Genomic DNA, 16972 nt, shown 5'->3' on the forward strand with positions numbered 1-16972 from the left:
CCCTTGAAATTAAAAAAAAAAAAAATGGGTGTGGTGGCACATGCCTGTAATCCCAGCGACTCAAGAGGCTGAGGCAGGAGTCAAAAGCCAGCCTCAGCGAGGCCCTAAGCAACTTAGTGAAACCCTGTCTCAAAATAAAAACAAAAGGGGCGGGGGGAATGTGGCTCAGTGGTTATGTGCTCCTGGATCCAATACCTGGTACCAATAAAAAAGAAATCACCCAGCTATTACCCTTCTTGGACTATTCCCTAAAGATCTTAAAAGAGCGTACTATAGGGATACTGCTACATCGATGTTCATAGAAGCACAATTCACAATAGCTAGACTGTGGAACCAACCTAGATGCCCTTCAATAGATGAATGGATTAAAAAAAATGTGGCATTTATACACAATGGAGTATTACTCTGCACTAAAAAATGACAAAATCATGGAATTTGCAGGGAAATGGATGGCATCAGAGCAGATTATGCTAAGTGAAGCCAGCCAATCCCTAAAATACAAATGTCAAATGTCTTCTTTGATATAAGGAGAACAACTAAGAACACAGCAGGGAGGAAGAGCATGAGAAGAAGATTAACATTAAACAGGGATGGACGAGAGGTGGGAGGGAAAGGGAGAGAGAAGGGAAATTGCATGGAAATGGAAGGAGACCTCATTGTTATACAAAATTACATATAAGAGGAAGTGAGGGGAAAGGGAAAAAAACAAGGGGGAGAAATGAATTACAGCAGATGGGGTAGAGAGAGAAGATGGGAGGGGAGGGGAGGGGAGGGGAGGGGGGATAGTAGAGGATAGGAAAGGCAACAGAACACAACAGACACTAGTATGGCAGTATGTAAAAAAGTGGATTTGTAACCGATGTGATTCTGCAATCTGTATACCGGGTAAAAATGGGAGTTCATAACCCACTTGAATCAAATGTATGAAATATGATATGTCAAGAACCAAGTAATGTTTTGAACAACTAACAATAAAAATTTTTAAAAAAAGAAATCACATTGATCACATTGACAAGGATAATTACCATTTGCCTAAAGTGTCAACAAAGTCACTTTTAGAGAATGCTGTTATTAATATTAACCAGAAACATAATATAAAGAAAAACTGTGCATTTGATCTAAATACACCCATCAAGGAGTCAAGGCCTAGCATTTGCCCCAGTTCTAACTCATCTCACTCCCTGACTCCCCTGCCAAGAATTCTGGGCCTGCCACTGCCTCTACAGTCTACCTTCAAAGATTCTATAGATTCTATGGCCATTGGTTTAATCACTAACACTCAGGAAGATTACTGGTCACCTTACTGGACCATATATTAGCAATAATGCTCAATATTATCCTCACATCTGTTTTCACACGTTAAGCCCTAATTACAGTACTTCCATGATATGTGCATGAATAGGGCCAGTTCTGTGAGAGGAAATTTGTTTTGAGAAGATGAGACTTGAACCCCTTCATAAATTCTCTTAAAATGCCCATTTCTGCAGCCAAGATATAGAAATCTATCACTTAACCACTGGGGTTGTCTGGCTTCTTTCTGCTCCATGTTCAAATCTGGATGTCTTTTTTTAAAATCTAATTATTTCACAGGACTCAGGTTGAATTAGCTGTCGTTTTTATTGGGCGAGAGGCTCAGCTTTCTCTGGGTAGTCTCACATTCTTAGTTTCCTCAAGGGGCTTCTTTTGAAAGATCTGCCCATGCAGAACAACACAAGAGAGCAAGATTTTCTGAATTCCAGGATTTTCTGAACACAGGTAGGCAGTGAGGAGATGGAGAATCTCTCTGCACTGTCAGAAGACAGTGCAGTAGCATCTACGCTTGCCCCTGGGTGTGAGGTCAAAACTCGTGCCTTTCAGCACAGCCGAGGAAGATCTGGCTGCAACTCCTGGAGTCACCCTGAATAACATACTCTACATCAAATCTGAATTTTAACTGCTCCATCAGCTGCAGAGGGACAGAGAGACACATCATATTTTACATACATCTTTTGTCCTAATCCCCCCCTGCACTGTAAAAACCTGATACAATTAAGCTTTTATATTTTTCAAGTGATGAGTGACTGACTAGTAGCTCACCTTGGGACTCAGAACCTAGAACATCGTGTTCTTGCTGCAGCCCAGATGCTCAGCCTCTGGCTTCCTCTGGCTCCTGCTGCCCACCTGCCTCCTCACCCTCTCCCTACCTGGGGCAGGGGAGTGCATCCTCACCTTTGCCAACTCTCTGTTTCTCCCCAAAGCAACACATGTCAAAATATATCTGACATGTCTCTGTTTCCCATCTAAAATCTCAGAGACCCACATGTTTAGAGTTTGTGTCATCCCATGTTGCACAGTCTCCCATCCCAATTTCCAATCCCTTAGAATACCTACTTCCCTCTTTATTTTTTTTTAATTTTTTAGTTGTTGATAGACTTTTTAAAAATTTTATTTATATGTGGTGCTGAGAATCGAACCCAGTGCCTCACACATGCTAGGCAAGTATGCTACCTTTGAGCCCCAGCCCCAGCCCCCCACATCTCTCTTTAACCCCTATTTGGATCCAATCTCCTTCAGAGAAACAGCTCAAAGGGTGTCTCCTCCAGGAAGCCTCCCTTGGTTACTCCAGCCTGCAGGGAGCTTTCCCTACAACCCTGAGCATCTGTACTCCAGTTCGGGGCCTCCACCAGGCACTTCAGGGACCCCTGTGTCTCTCTGAGGATGGGTATGATTTCCCTCAGCCAGGTGCAAGGGAAGCCACCATAGAAAAACCAAACCGTTTGGCACTTATAAGTATTCTTATTAATCCTTTTATGTTCATCTATTTGGTCAAATCTAATCGCAGGTTCTTCTAGAAGTGGCACCAAGCTTGGGAAGATGGTATAAATATTCCAAATTATTGGTTTGTTAACTGGTGACTAATAGGCAGGAAAATTTACTAAACAGTAAGAGCAAACAGAACTTGGAAATGCCACCATGTGTTTCTTTCTTTCTAGATGCTTGTATTTTGGGGGGATAGAGAGGGGTGCAAGAAAAAAGAGGGACAGCAAAGGGGAAAATGACATTAACTAGTACTAAGAAGGAGGTAATATTATCCCTATTTCAGAGATGAGGAAACTGGGAGTGCACAACAAATCCAAGGTCAGGCACCTGGTAATTTCAAAGAAAGGGGACATACGAAGACCTAATATCTTGCCCCAAATCACATAGCCAGCAAGTGGCCCATGCTGGGGTTTGAGCCCAGGCCTCTGGGACTCTGTGGCTCACACTCTGAGCCTCACATAGCATCCTATTGTGGAAGTGGCTCATAAGCAGGGCCCTGCCCTTCTTCCTGAAGGTTTGCTGCTGGCCTCAGCACTTTCACAGTCACCTGCTGAGGAAGGTGGCAGGAGAAGCAGATGGTTGGCTGGTGTTCAGGTAACAATGGAACGCTCTCCCTCCTTTAGGTCTCAAAGCTCCTATGCCTTGGAGTTGCTGCCGTATGGACCCAGAGGCAAAACCAAGGGGACAGGCTCAGGAGCTGCTGGCCCTTGAAAGGAACATCCCGTGGGCATCCTGGGGAAGGTCCAGGCTGTGCCCACTGTGATCTCCAAGGAGGCCAACGACTTCAGGGATTGGTCCTGACCCATCCTTGCTTCCTCTGGATTTTCTGCATTTGGGTTAATTTGTTCTTCCAGCTGGATCCTGCCTTACTTACCCCCAGTGGAGACCTGACTGCAGGCATTAAAGGGCTCAAGGGCTCAGCACCCCCACGTCCTGTCCTTTCCCTACAGTGATCTGGATTAGGCCTGGGGTGTGGGGAGACCAGTCAGTGGTTTTCCTGGCATGGCAAAGTGCAGATTCCATCCTGTCCCTGAAGATTGCAGAGAGCCCCACATGAAGAGAGAATGATGGGAAGAAGCTCAACATTCCAGTGACTGGGCCCAAAGTGGGAAGAAGAAGAGGTTACCCCAGAGTGTGGAGTGGAGGGCTGGGATCATGAGAAAGGAGTTTCTAATCCTCAGACTTTGAATCAGAATCACCTGGCTTCCTTGTTTAAAACAATAAACATTTTCAGGACTAGCCCGAGACATTAATATCTGGAGACGAAGCCTAGATGTCACTCCATTTAATAAGCTTCCCAGGAGATTCCTAAGAAGCCAGCCTTCAACCAGTGCCTACTCCAAGCCAGTCCAATTGGACAAGCCAAGGTCAAAGTCCTGTTGTGTAACTTGTATGGCTGGTGGCTTCGGAGGGGGCACCCACATCCTCTGAGTCCAGGGTCATCATTTATAAAACAAGAGTAGTTACATAAACAGTATAGGATAGTTGTGAGGATAAATGAGAAAATGTAGACGAAAGGTTAGATATAATTTTGTATTTGCTTAAAGTAGCTTCTGGTTTTAGAACAAAGCCACCTCTCCTGGTCACACACAAAGTACAGTTCAAAGGCTGATACTGAGAAGTCAAAGTAGACAGTGGATGTGAGTCTCATCAGGTACCAAGAGGGTATCACTGGGCTGGAATTTTTTTTTTTTTTTTTTTTTTTTTTTTGGTACTAGGGATTGAACTCAGGAGCACTTAACCACTGAGTCACATCCCCAGTTCTTTTTCATATTTTACTTAGAGACAGGGTCTCACTGAGTTGCTTGGGGCCTCACTAAATTGCTGAGGCTAGCTTTGAACTCGAGATCCTTCTGCCTCAGTCTCCCAAACCACTGGGAATACAGGCATGTGCCACTGCACCCAGCCAGGCTTGAAATTTTTAAGACGGTAGCTTTGAGGGCCTTCTGCCCCTGCTGCCTTCCCTCCAGTTCCTTTCTGTTCTCTTGGAAAATGACCTTGAATTTTACCTACTTATCTGGCCTCTTATCTTTTCACAGACAGACTGAGAAAACTCCAAGCTCTCCTGTACAGTGATCCCACCCCACAAAGTGGCATTCTGCCAGCCCAGGGGAAGAACAAATTTATTTCTTTTCATGCTTTAAGACATTATTGGCCGCATATTGTTTTAGTGCAGCACATAATTACAGAAACTGCTCTGAAAATCTGTATATTTTATCTGTGCTTTATTATACCCAGAATATTCTCCAATTCTTTTTCTTCTCCATGAACCAGCCTAAAATATATTTTGGCGTCCTTTATGTCATCTTGAAATTGAACAGCCAATTCTTACAGTAATGAAAATACTTATGCGCCAGCCGGGTGATATACAACACTACACTCTAATTACGGCTGTGCTTTAATTAACCTGAATTGAAGAGTGTTATCATTAAACTGCTGGTAACTTTGAGTTATGGCTTTTCTTTAATTTAAAGTAGAAAACACAGATAATTAAGCCTCCAGATAATCAAATGCTTGAGGAGAGCTTCAATGTTTTGGGATGTTCCTAAATCTCATTAAATGTCCTTTCTTTATTGATTAGTTCCACCTCTGCTGTATCATTGCATTAAGGAATAATAGCACTAAGTTGAACACATTCTCACTCACATCAGAAGTGGGCTTTTTTTTTTTTTTTTTGGATTCTGGAAGCTTTACTGAACAAATACCCGATTCTCTGACAGCAGGGTAGGTCTGAGCGATTTTCTCCTCCTTGGGACATCTTCTAAATGTGAAAATCAATCAAGGGAAATATTCGGGCAGCACTGTATCCACCTGTGCCTGACTCTTGAGCCAGTGCTGAAGGCCAGTGAAGTTTCACACCATGCACAGGTCAGGGTAGACAAGATCACATGTGCACAGTGCCAGGCCTGGATCATTGATGTTGCCCAGGCCTGTTGAAGACATCAGGAAGGGGCAGATGGTACATCCCCTTTGTTATAACACATGAGAGCCAGTCATCATTTTGTAGAAATGCAGATCCTGTATGGTTACAGTGGACTTTCAAGAGGGTTCAGAAATCTAGTTTTTATGTGAAATAACACTTGTTAAAAAAATTATTGGCCACAAACCTGTAAGAAATGAAACATTGTAGGGCAACTATCTCAGTCCAATGCACCTCGTGAGAATCCCAGTTAACGCCTCTAGTGGAGGCAGTCCTTACCCTTCTTGTTAGTCTTAAAATGAACTGACTCAGATTCCAGGGGCAGAATAAGAGAGGCAAGAAAGCAGAAAGACCCAGGAGGGTTTTGCAGGATCACTGGTGTCAGACACACACACTAGGCAATGGCCAAGAAAGAGGGTTTCAAGTCTCCCAAGCCTATACCCCCAACTCTATGGGGCCCCTCCCTTGGCCTTGGCGGCGCTGCTGTTTGCTCAGACCACCCTCCACATTAGACATATATAAATATACGATATTTCAGTTTCCTTTTTATAAAACCAGTTCTAAGTCCAGGCTTCTGGTCTTTCCATCCTATGCAGGCTGAGCTTGGAGGAGAAGAAACCTTAGCTTCCAGGACCCAGTGCCTCTGAATGGTTAACTTCTTCCCACGACAGAAAGAGAAATAGCTCTCAAAGAAAGGAGCAAGCGGGAGTTACAATAGGGCATCCATTTTCAGAAAATAACTCCTTCCGAATCAATTACCTATTCACTTTTCCAGTCCATTTAACATTTAAACTTTCGCTTAGAGACAGGGTGAGAAATTTCAGTAAACAGCCAAACCATTTTGGAGTGCTTAGGGTCTGGGCCAGGCACTGGCAGAGTGCACCTGCTGCGTCCGCTGACAAGAGTCTCCAGGTAAACACGGCCAAGCAACCAAGCACTCCGACCCCTCCCTGCTGCGTAGGGAATGGAAGATGATGAAACGATAAACCCCAAACCCTCTGGACTTCCCTTTATTGTGAGGGTGCTCAGTCTTGTTCTGGCACCTTCAGACCTCCCTTTCCAGAAGGTGGATTTGGTTTGTAAATTGACAGGGAGGGCAAGAAAATGGCTTTTCTTCCTCAGCCCAATGGGTTCTCGAATCCCCCATTTCTTCCCAGGTTTTATCAGTGAGACAGAGATCATCCATCCATGACTAAGGTGTCAAAAGATCAGGCTAAGCATCTCCGTATTCTCAGGGCTTTTGTGTTTTTACAGGGGACAAAGTCCCTGTTTGGCTTGAACCTATTACCTGAGATGCTAAGTGGGGAAACTGAAGCATTGTCATGGCTTGTGGGGGACACCTGGAGCTCCTGAAGCTAGGTCATCTCTTTGCCTGCAGAGGCTTCTTCAAGGCCTCTTTTTGTACATTTGGTTCCACGTTTCCTCAGTAAATAGTGAAATCACTTTGAAAAATTTTATTTCAGTAGCTTCTCTCATGTCTCTATAATTTGACTTGATTAAAAGACAGATTAAAATCCCTTAATCCAGGGGCTGGCAAGATTTGTTTTTGCACTATTAAAATCAGAGAGGGTTGGGGGTGTAGCTTAGTGGTAGAGCACATGCTGAGCATGTGTTAAGTCCTGGGTTCAATCCCTAGGATCAAAAAAATAAAATAAAATCAGAGAGAAAAGTGTTCATGCTACCCTTCATACATATGCCTACATCACAGGAGTACAATTTGAGATAAACAGATTAATTGCAGTTCCTGAGTTAGTACAAATGAGAGATCCAAGTTCCAGATTCTCAGGTCTGGAGGCCAGGGGAAACCCCAAGGCAGGGACCATGTACTGACCCATACATTCATCATCATATAGGACTTAGCACAGAGTATCCCCTCAATAATTGCCAAGTGACCCAACTGTGCTGGGCAGGGGTGAGTGACTTTCTATGAGGGGCACATTAAATATCCCTGAGAGCTAAGGAACACCCAGTCAACAGTCACTTACTCACAAACAGTAGGGAAGGACAGACCCACGAAGGCACTGGAGAGATATTCTGTGTACATTTCATTGGACACTCCTTCCAAGTAGTATTTCTGCCATGTGTCTTCCTCAATCTGAAGGAGAACACAGGAATAGAGTTTACAATATGACTGCAGACTGCAAAGGAAGTGAGGTACAGCCTGTGGCAAACAAATGAAATGCACTGGTTAGATGACCATGACCTCAGCAACCAGAAACAAAACCACAGTACCCATGCAGTGACCCTGAACCCAAGGACTTGAAAGACATCCCCTTTAAAGTACAGTTTTTTTTTTTTTTAACCTGTATGATTTCTAAAGGTGTGGCGACATGGGCACTCACCCACAATAATGATAGACAAGTCAACTAATATAAGTATTTTGGAGAGCGATTTTAAAATAGATTTCAAAGTTTGTAAAAGCATGTACTCTCTTACACAGCAATTATACCTTAAAGTATTCACAGCAAAGAAATAAATACACAAATACAGAAAGCTATGCACAAGAATACCCTATATATTGTATAGAAGCATACTATACAATGGAATACTCAGAATCAATTAAAATTATGATAAAAATGGGAAATTGTATAGTAATTTTATGAAAATGAACATTACAAAATGTGTATAATCTTATCCTTTTTTAAAAAAAACTTTATAGTCAACAGAACACTTGTAAAGACACAGAAAAAAAATCTGGAAAGTTTTATAGAAAAATACTAACAATGATCTCTGAATGCGAGAATAACATTTTTTTCCTTAGATTTCCATATCATCTGAAGGCTTTTACAATGGGTGTGTATATATTACAACAAAACGTTACATTCCTACTCTGGAAAATACAATTTTTCAGGCCCTACCTGGAATGTCACAATGAGTAAAATGTTTCAGAAAGCTCTTGCTCCAAATGTCACTAAAATAAGTATTTTCTTTTTTTCCCCAACTAACAAGTTCAACCTGTTTTCCCAACAACCCTATTCATGCTATGCATTTCTGGAAGGATTTTACATTGGATTCAATTTTGTTTTGACTCATTTGTTTGTTTGTTTTGTGTGTGTGTGTGTGTGTGTGTGTGTGTGTGTGGTGCTGGGGATCCAACCCAGGACTTCATGCATGTGACAAGCACTCTACCACAGAGTCCCATTCCCAGCCCCATCAGGATCAATCTTTAAAAAACAGGAAGTCACAAGAATGCTGGGGGAGCTGAGGGATGCCAGGGGCTCCCCCTGCAGGCAGACAGGCTGTATGACCTTGAGCTGCTGCCTCCCAGGCTTTCCTTCCTGTGAAGGTTAGGTAGCAGGAAGATGAGAGGAAGACGCCCAGGCAACAAGAAGCGGCTCTTTCTAATTTCTGGTTCTGTTTTTGTGTTCAAAGGCATCTTGCCTGTGGCTGATTGGTCAGTTAACCTGGAGAAATAAAACATTTGAATTTGAAGGAGACACGGAAACCGAAACTGTGGGAAAGAGGACAGTCGTGATCTATTTGATGATGCCGGGGCATTCAAAAGTCAAGAACAAAATCAGAAATAAACTGAAAGCTCCCTGCCTCCAAACAATTTGTCTCCTCAGGATCAGCCTAGGTATAATTAGGTTAGGTAGGTTAAGGCTGAGCTGCTCCTAATACATGAGACACAGGCGACGCAGGGCTGCTCGGTATGTACTGGTCATCTGCCCCTGATCTTCCCCAAAGTGGGCACCTTCAGAAAACTAGTCACTTGACCATTTCTACTGCTAAGTAGAAAGATCATAAAAATTAACTGTCATGTGTTCATGAACTAAGCATGAGCTTTTTAATTTCTCCAAATCTAAAATCCCAACAAATTTCTTCAAATAAAAAATATTGCTAATTTTAATTGATCTAAAGAAAGCCTAGTGTGCATTAATAAAAATTTTGAAAAATAGAACATTTTGGAAACCATATTGTCGTAATTCATTTCATTGGCAAATAGGATACTACAGGAAGTGTTGCTACTTATAAATCCCCAAGTAGAGCTTTACAGGTGGATAATATTCCTAAAGTATAAGAATTTAGCCAGCTCCTTCAGCAGAGACATTTCTTTTATAGTATGTCATTTATGTTTTAATTTAAATATTACAACTAATTTTCAAAAATAATGAAAATATGAACCTTTATGTTAATTGTTCCTGATTGCTGGTGATCTTCCGACATTATTATGGTTTTAACCTGGTTCCTTTAATTATGGTCAGTATTTTCATGCCCCTATCTTGCAACAGAGTTATTCTTTACAATAAATTTTTAAATAAGTAGAAACAGATTCTTTATAAGGCAATTATATTATTCATGTTTGTTTTAAAATTAGCAAAAAATTGTTTCATTGCTCTATTCCTTCAGCAAATGTTTATTGAACAAATTATGTATTTTAGTACTTTCTCTAGTTACCGATGAAATCTTATTTTAAACTGGCATTTATTTTTCCATATTTTCCCCTTTGCTGGAAAAAAGCAGCAGACATGTCTAGTTAAGATGTATCTGACCACACATATTTGACTCCTACTGATTCTTCCGAATTCCTTTTCGTACACATTCATTGCCCTTCTGGCTCATCTGAAATGCTTGAGGACTAAAAGTCAAATAACTGGAAGAAGTGCACAGCTCATTCTGTAAGATAAAATGCCTCTTTCACATCCATATGTAGACTCTCAGAGGGTATCTGCAATGCTATACTAGCTATACTATCAACTGTGCACATGCTGACAAATTTAAGCCCATTGTTTTAGCTCTGCTTAAAATTTCTCCAACTTTCACACTATTTCTACGTAGAAAGCCAACCCTTTTTTGAGGTTTTTTGAGGGAGGCATTCTACACACACTCAGAAGTACAAAATTGCTATATTCATATCTTCTCAAGACATGTAGTTGGGAATACAAAATGGTTCAACTGCTATGAAAAAACAGATTGGTGGTTCCTCAAAGAACTAAAGACAATTACCATATGATCACCAGCTCCACTCATAGATATATAAGCAAAAGAACTAGAAGCAGGATCTCAAAGCCTTATGTGATTACCCGCGCTTATAGCAGCATAATTCATAATAGCTGAGCAGTGGAAGCAGCCCAAGGGAGTCTGAATGGATGAAAGAACAAGCAAAATGTGGTCCATACTTGCAATGAAATATTATTCAGCCTTGATCAGGAGGGAAATTCTGATACCTGCTGCAACATGGATAAAATCTGATGGTATTATGCTACTGAAATACCAAGTCCCCAAAAGACACATACTTTATAATTCCACTTAGTTGAGGTTCCCAGAATGGCCAAATTCATGGAAGCAGAATGTACAAAGGTGTTTGCAGGGGTGAGGTTGGGGCATGAGGAGTCACTGTACCACTGATAGAAAGCATCAGTTTTGCAAGATCGAAGAGCTCTGGCGATGTATGGAGGTGATGGTCACCCAACTATGGGAACACATATAATACCATAGAACTGTATGCTTAAAAATAGTTAGGATGGTTAATTTTATGTTCATGTGCATTTTACCACAATTTAAAAGTGTTAAAATCCATATGTGTAATGTGGAAGCAGAAGAATTAGTAATTATAATTATCACTGAGACCCTTTAATCCTTAAAGGGAAGAATGACAAGTTATATTAGAGCAAGGTCAGGATTAGGACAGTCACAGAGAGTCAGGAGGGAGGACCAGCTTTCTGATCCTGTAGTGCAATGTCAGGAAAAGGGACCCAGGAAAAGGGACTCCAACTTTCATACCCATGCAAAAACTTTAATCATCCCTTCCTATCAAAGTTCATCTATCTAGGACTCAAGCATGGTGTCTTCAACTTACTTTGGAAAAGCAAAAGCAACAGTGAGCTTTCCCCTTCCTTCTGTCAATGCACTCTTAGGATAGGAATAGTGGGTGTAAATTATGCTGAATTTCAAACCTTGTGCTTAATACGAAGAAAATGACAGTGAACAAAAAAAAATCTGGGGAGACTGGAGGGAGTTATTTGCATTAGGATTCCACTTCCACAGATGATAAAACGGAGGCACTCAGAGGTGAGGTCACCTACTGAAGGTCACCAAGCCAATCAGTGGTACAAACAAGTATCAGAGTTCATGCACTCAAGAGAGATGTCCAGGAAAGAGGGGGATGGCAGGGAGTATTTGCCATATCCAGGTGCCTAAGGGGGAAATACCAGACCAGAAGTTCATCAAGAGCTCAAAAGCTGAGACCCTGGAGCCTTGCCAATGGCTGTGAGAGGTGGACGAGGACTACTATTGATTTCAAGCTCAGCCAAAAGGGTCCTTCAGGCTTCCTTGCAGAGGATAAAAGCATCATTTCTATTATATAAAATGGAACCATCCCAGCCTATAACTTCTTTCTGAAAATAGTACATGCTGTTCCCCACATTTGTGTTGTCAATGTATTTTTAACTGTAATGTGAAGACACACTTCCCAGCAGAAAAATGAAGGAATGGGACCAAAATGACTTAGGGAAAGGTGCCAAAATTAATTTGCCAGCCATTCAGCAATCAGTCAAAGGCAAAGCATTTCCTGAGGCAGCAATTTATCTTCTGGCTGTCACATCAAACCCCAGCTGTTTTAGAAGGGCGCCTAGCAAGGAGGAGCAGCTGATGTGCTGTGGGTTCTTATTCATCAAACACACAGAATTGTCAGTGAGCGAAGGGAATTGAGCCATTGGGTTAGCTTGTCTACCCCTCTCTTGGTTTTATTTATCTACCCTTCATTACCTAATTTTTCAACCAGTCTAGTTGAACCTCCCAAGCAAATGGTTTTACACCAATCCATGGGAAACACAGCTCCACCATCAAATGCACCGTCCAACTGGAAACAACAGCCTTGGCTCTTGGAAAGTCACGCCTTCCTGATCCCAGGTTCTGCATGTGCTTCTAATGGGAGCACAGTAATGATGCCTTTTATTTTTTATGTTTCCTGTGATTAGAGTAAAACTGTGTTTCTCTAATACTAACAGCCTGATGAATGTGAAAAATTCAACCGTCCTGGCTGAGATCTGTTACAGCCACTGTGATTTCTGTTCCCAGTAAAGAGTCTGAATAACTGTGTTGATTACAGCCAAATAATTTTGCAAAAAGTCCATCCTTAGCTCTGGAACCATATAAATAATTCCAAAGATTATCATATATATACCAATCCTAATTTAATTGAAAATAATACACTGTTTCAATCCAAATATATGTTATAGTATGCCCATCAAAAGAGAAGTACTAAAAGAAATTATAAAAACCAATGGTGATCACATTAAGAGATGCAATAGATGGGTCATAAGAATTATTCACTAATGCTACCCCAAACTGGTAGTAGTATCAGCAAACGTTGATTACATTTACTATTTTGTAAAACTTTATCTGAATTCTCAGCAAACAGTGTTCCTCTAAGGGATGAAGTTTTTAAATCATGAGTGCTTAATCATAATTAATTAGCCACATACAAATGAGTATCTGTACATATAAACTAAAAAATAATACATGGTTACTGTGCTTTAAAAGTGACAGTCTAAGCAGAGCCCAGTGACATGAACTGACCAACATTATCTTGGAGCCTATAAAAACGTATTTATTCTGCCAAAAAAGACACAGCACCACAGAACATGTCAAGCCCCCGATGACAATACTAAAGATGGAATTGGAATTTATGGGCTTTCAGCTGACAAGTGTGAGGGCTTGTTACTAAAACAAGTGGGGTCGTGTATACCCATTTCTGTGCAGCATGCGCAGTCACGGGAGAAAGTCTCACTAATGCTATGCTTCTCGTCTCTTGCTGGAGAGAACAATGTCAAGAGCGACAAGGTGTTAAGAACACTTTACCATTGAGTTCCTCGAATTCTCTCTTCTGTTTCCCTTTATGTTCCAAAGCCAATGAGCTTGCCATAGTTCTGATCAAAGGGCTTGTGGTTATCTCCTTCTCCACCCCTTCTTAGCCTCCATGCCTTCAGTACCATTACAAAATACTAAAAGCAACTCATACAAATAAAATTCTCAGTGGGTGAATCTTGCTCACTGAGGTCCAAGAAGGTGCTGTGCTCCCTGCACAGCTTTCTGGGGTAGAGGGAGTTGTGACAAAGCAGAAGAAGAAAGCAGAGGCAAATGGTTATTTGTATCTTTCCAGAATGTACTTCTTCTCTGTGCCAAACTGCTTATCAATGCTGTAATTCCTGGATGTGGACTTGGGTTCGGCAGCCTTTCTGAGAGTAGCAATGGATTTCAGGGACTTCATAACAATTTGGCATTCTGTAATTATGGCCAATTTCAAATTGCATTTTCCAGAACGTGTGAATAGGATGAAAGGATCTCAGATTTTTCCAAAGGTTTCAGAACAAATTATTTGAGATTTGACGGAATGCCAGATAACTGGTTGCTTCAGCACTGAATGAATAAATAAACAACTCCAAAGATTAATTTGGGGATAAACTTGAGCCAAATCTCTTATTCTCAGACAAGTGGGCTGCAGACTATCAAATGAGATTTCTTCCACCAGACATTATGAAAAAAAAATTGAAAATCAGCCTGCATGAGGTGTTCAGAGAGAAATTAACACACCACACCACATGTAAAAGTATTAAAATGCACATCATTTTCTGCACTACATTACCCCAACCCAGACTATGTCTGGAGAGACACGGAATGTCATGGAGACTGAAGATAAAGGAAAGGTTAGCAGAAAGAGGGACATGTGAACTTTTTAAAAAGAGTAATTACCTAGAAGTTATTCCTCTCTGACAGGAAACTGGTACTTTGTCTCAATATGTAAAAGCCTTTTTTTACCCTCTTGTTTTGTTTTGTTTTGTTTTGTTTTTTCTATTCAAGGAAGAAAAGGTACTTTTGCTTAAGAGATTAAAGACTGAACTACTCCTTATCGGACCAAATAGGAAAATTTGGTTTTACAATGTTGCTCATAGTTAAGAATGTCTTCACTTATGCCTCAGATAATAAATTTCTTTTCTTTACTTTTTTTTTTTTTTTTTTTTGGTGGTCTGGGGATTGAACCCAGGGCCTTGTATATGCAAGGCAAAGCCCTCTATCAACTGAACTATATCCTAAGCCCCAAGTTTCTTAAAATACCACTTGAAGAATTCTAATCTGGGTGGAGTGAGCCTGAAGTGAAAGTTCTCATGCAGACCCCTGCCTCCTCCAGCCATCCATCCAGAGGACAGATAGTTCAGCCCTGCATCCCAAACTTTCCAGGACAGTGCTCCCAACCCCTGAGATGAGGAATCAGGGTTTTGATTGTTTCTGATATCCACTATTTTGAAGAACCAAGCTTTTGTAAAATCAAATAAAAATGAATTTATAAAAAAAAGAAATGAAAAGGTAAGACATGCAAAGTACAAGGCCAACATTTTTTATCATTAAATCCAAGCAACATAAAATTAATCTGTCAAATTGCTTTAAAGTTTTTCTTTTAATTTCCTGTACTTATCTCCTCTCAGGTAAGGAATAAAGAGTTCCCAGCATTCATCTTTGGACCATGGACCACAGTTGGAACTTTGCTGGTCTTTAGTATGGAGCCATTCTATCTTTCAAACCTTACTTCCCATAATTTCCCCTAAGTTTCATAAAGATAGAATTATTCTCAACTAAGATTTCACAAGGTAAACTTGGCAGAATTAACCAGCAGGTATTACCTGGAATAAAACCTAATGGAGAAGGAGTTCTGTTTTGTCCCCAACTAGGATTTAGATTATTTTGAAAGCACAAATTTTCATCTTAATCTGTACTGCCTGGAACAGAGTATGGTACCTAGTAATAATACTTTTGAATGAATGAAATAAATTTGGACAGTACTGGATTTAACAAAACAAACTGCATTTTCAATTTTATTGTATTTTTTTAGTGCAATGCTCCTTAGAACTTTTAACATGCTAATATGAACTCTATGTCTACAAGGAGAAAACTATTTGGTCACTAAATCTCTTATTTCAAGGAGCCACACATGGACATGGGAAATGCTTATCTAAAAGTTTCTTACCCCTGATTTCCCATGCTGGTATCCTTGTTCTCCTCCACCTTCTATTAGAAATATGTCTATGTACATTTTCAGTTGTCAAAACCTTTTGTGTGAAGTTGAAATCATATGCCACCTCATTTCTCCAATTTGAGGTGCTTCACCCTACTTTAATGGGAATATGAATTGTACAACTCTAGGGAAGGCACAAGGGCTCAATGAGACAATCTGTATGGAATGCTTAAAACAGTACCCAGCACAAAACAAATGTTCAGTATGTGGAAGTGAACATTGGCCACCATTAGAGCATTTAATTCTTCGGACAAATGCAATAAAGCAAAACTCAGAACAGAAGTTACTCCTTTGTTCAACTGTAAGCTCTTTAAGAGAAAATCTGTCTTGTTCAACTCTGGCTTCTAAAACAAGCAGCAAAGAACTTTGCAAATAGGAGGTGCTCAATTAATACTTGCTGAGTTGAATCAAGCTAGAGAAAACTGGAGAAAGACACAAACAAGCAAGCACATTTTTTTCCAAGCTTCTAATCATAAGAAAGCATGCATAACTTCATAGCATTTAGTTTTGGAGCATGAAATGAACCAATTTTTGCCTCTGAATACTGGAAAATTCTGCACTCTTAGGAACTAACAGGGAGCATACATAATTAGGTCATTTTCAAACATCCCAGAAAACTTCTTACTATGAGCAACATTTTCTGGGAAATTGTGTCATCACAGAATATCTTGGTGACTTACGGTTTTCTAAATTCTCAAGGCAGTAACTTGGAGACTTGAGTTGGAAAGCAGAACTCTCAGGAAAAGGTGCACATCTTCAATCTAACTAGAGTGCTTCATCCTGCTGGCCTCCTACTTCCACCCCTTTGGAAAGTAGCCCCTTCTTCCTATCTCAGCCCATGCTGTTTTCCCCAGGTGACTAAGCTCCTCTTTGTCTTCTTGCCTTCCCTTTTCCAATTCCAATGTCAAGTCAAACAAAAACTGCGGAGGAAATAGACTAAGCCCAGCAAAGGCTATATTTGGCCATTTCATTATCCTAAATTTTAAAATTGAGGCCAAAACCAACTGCTAATCTTCTTTTTGTTTTGTTTTGTTTTGTTTAAACGGGGAAAAGAGTGAAGGAGTTAGAAAAGAATGTTTGAATCAGCACAGGAATTATAAATTTGCTTTTGATGACACAAACCACTCAAGAGTTGCCTATGCCTTTGAGGAATCTTCAGTATTTGAGATGATATGGTGAGAACCCATCTAATTTCTTACCAGGGGATGTAGCTGAGGTTTCACCTAAAAGTCCTCTGACAC

At 40.7% G+C, this 16972-nt stretch overlaps 1 protein-coding gene across 2 annotated transcripts in view; it reads right to left on the reverse strand.

The window, feature by feature from the left end:
- Window positions 1–16972, reverse strand: part of Kcnma1 (potassium calcium-activated channel subfamily M alpha 1) — a 702402-nt gene that overhangs the window by 149730 nt on the left and 535700 nt on the right. For both annotated transcript variants that reach the window (XM_076834841.1, XM_076834840.1), the window contains exon 15: window positions 7705–7814. In XM_076834841.1, coding sequence (XP_076690956.1) covers window positions 7705–7814 — 110 coding nt within the window. The remainder of the gene's footprint in view (window positions 1–7704; window positions 7815–16972) is intronic.

The sequence above is a fragment of the Callospermophilus lateralis genome, chromosome 15 (genome assembly GCF_048772815.1).
Source record: "Callospermophilus lateralis isolate mCalLat2 chromosome 15, mCalLat2.hap1, whole genome shotgun sequence".
NCBI lineage: Eukaryota > Metazoa > Chordata > Mammalia > Rodentia > Sciuridae > Callospermophilus > Callospermophilus lateralis.